This window comes from Pinus tabuliformis, chromosome X (genome assembly GCF_031772625.1).
Source record: "Pinus tabuliformis cultivar Carrire ecotype Pingquan chromosome X, CPIR1, whole genome shotgun sequence".
NCBI classification, from domain to species: domain Eukaryota; kingdom Viridiplantae; phylum Streptophyta; class Pinopsida; order Pinales; family Pinaceae; genus Pinus; species Pinus tabuliformis.
In genome coordinates this window covers 1,512,376,366-1,512,378,294 of record NC_142308.1, presented here as the reverse complement: position 1 = coordinate 1,512,378,294, position 1,929 = coordinate 1,512,376,366, and the positions used below count along the sequence as shown (strand labels likewise).

Here is a 1,929-nt window from a genome sequence, read left to right as displayed (position 1 = left end):
TTTATTTATAAAAATAAATAAATATAATGATGTGCATTGTTGATTAAGGGGCACTTGGTTCTCAATGGAATAAACTTTTCAAATTACAAATTCTCAATAGAATAAACTTTTCACCGTACAATAATTTGTATTCATGTCTCGTAACTTGGTGGGCACTGGGCAACGCAAGAGAATGTCATAGATTATTATTATTTTTACTTCCGTAAAAAAACCTGGTGGATGCCAACTGAAATATATGAATAAAGAATGGAACGCGCCCCTCGTGGGGGGTGACTCATGGGCTACCGGTTTCAAAATCTCAGGATGACCAAATCGACCTCTGTTTTCCTTAATTACAAGTCGCACTAGTCTGAATCCTCCCTTTGAATTCAAAGGTGCTCCAGAGAATATGGAAATTTTCAATTTCGTTGAAGATTTGGTCATGGTGGGAAAAGCCACACTCGACATTACTGTTTTATAAATTGAATATTTTGAAAATGGTAGGAGAGAATTTGGTATTTCTTTTCCCAAAGCAAAGAAAATGAAATTTTAAATTCCGTTGAAGATTTGTTCATGGTGGGAAAAGCCACATTGGACATTACTGTTTTATAAATTGAATCTTTTGAAAATGGGGGGAGAGAATTTGGTATTTCTTTTCCCAAAGAAAAGAAAATGTTGAAAGGCCAAATGGCATGGTCTTTGATGTACTGAAAAAGCTTTGATTCCAATTATTTTATAAATAAAATAAGTAATTCAGAGATGACACAAAATAAAAAATCATGGGCAATGGGGAATAAGTAACCCAGATAAGCTTGATGGCCCAGGTTTCCTATTTTTAATTGGGCCTTACTCCTATGTATACCTGATTTACTTCGATAGAAAACCGTAACCTACTGCTAAATCCCAGGACCAGCCTTAACAATGTTCTGGAATTTTAGCATGGACAAGAGAAGTTCTTACCTTGCTGCTATCCTGTCTTGCAAGATAACATAAGCATTCCATTGCTTTGAGTTGAATTGACTCCCATTGAAACGATGTTAATGCTAATAGTCTGCGGATCAAATTTTCCTCTTCTATTTTCTAACTAAAGGAGCTTCTTTCCTGGCATAAATGACAGAGCTCTACGAGGGCTGCCTCTATCTCTTCGTCACCGCCTCCTCTAGGCAAGACCAGTGTCTCTGCTGCATTTTCTAATCTGAATTTGGCATTGTTCTCCTTACACTCTTGTATGAGCTCCCTCAGACTATGCTTAGGAGTCAAATGCTTAGTCGTGAGCTCACATTTCTTGACAGGGCATGTAGTGTTGCCACTCTCAAACAACTTTTCGATGGCAGATCTTTCATAAGTAATCCCCGACTGCAAATTCAATGGATCCTCCATTATTGTGTCCTCCAATAGGCAACATAAATGCAAAGGCACAACAGACTCGTAATCAGGAGAAGAGAATGGAGCAGAAACAATACTAGACCAACCTAGAAATTCCTGTATTTGATCAAGCATGTAAGCATTGGCCCTCTGTTTCTCATTCTTGAGGTCTTCCTTCTTCTTTCTCACAACTTCAATCTGAGACTGTAGAAACCACTGGTGTGTGGGCACACCCATGGCGTTGGCCACCTGTACAATTAACTGCAACACTTGTTGGCTGTCACTGTGCATCTCTTTCATTTCTCTCTCAATTTCACTTGCAAGGGACTCGCTTCCAACCTCCCCCTGGAACTCCGTGTTCATCATGGTCTCACACAGAGCAACTGTTTTGTCCTTGATCTCCAGTGAAACGTCCAGAGTAACAATCCTAAGAGCATTCAAATACCATTCTATTCCTTGAGTGATTTCCTTCATTTCATCTGGCAAAATCCTACACTTGAGAAACAAATACATCCAGCTCCCTGAAGTATATGTGTTTATGAGCTTGGAGGCATTGTTCAGCTGTGTTTGCAGGTCTTCCAGCAT

At 39.2% G+C, this 1,929-nt stretch overlaps 1 protein-coding gene across 1 annotated transcript; it reads right to left on the bottom strand.

Moving 5' to 3' along the window:
* Window positions 1-1,059: 1,059 nt before the first annotated feature.
* Window positions 1,060-1,929, bottom strand: LOC149145798 (U-box domain-containing protein 13-like). Its single transcript, XM_089452562.1, has one exon. The coding sequence runs from the start codon at window positions 1,927-1,929 to the stop codon at window positions 1,060-1,062; it is 870 nt and encodes a 289-aa protein (XP_089308688.1).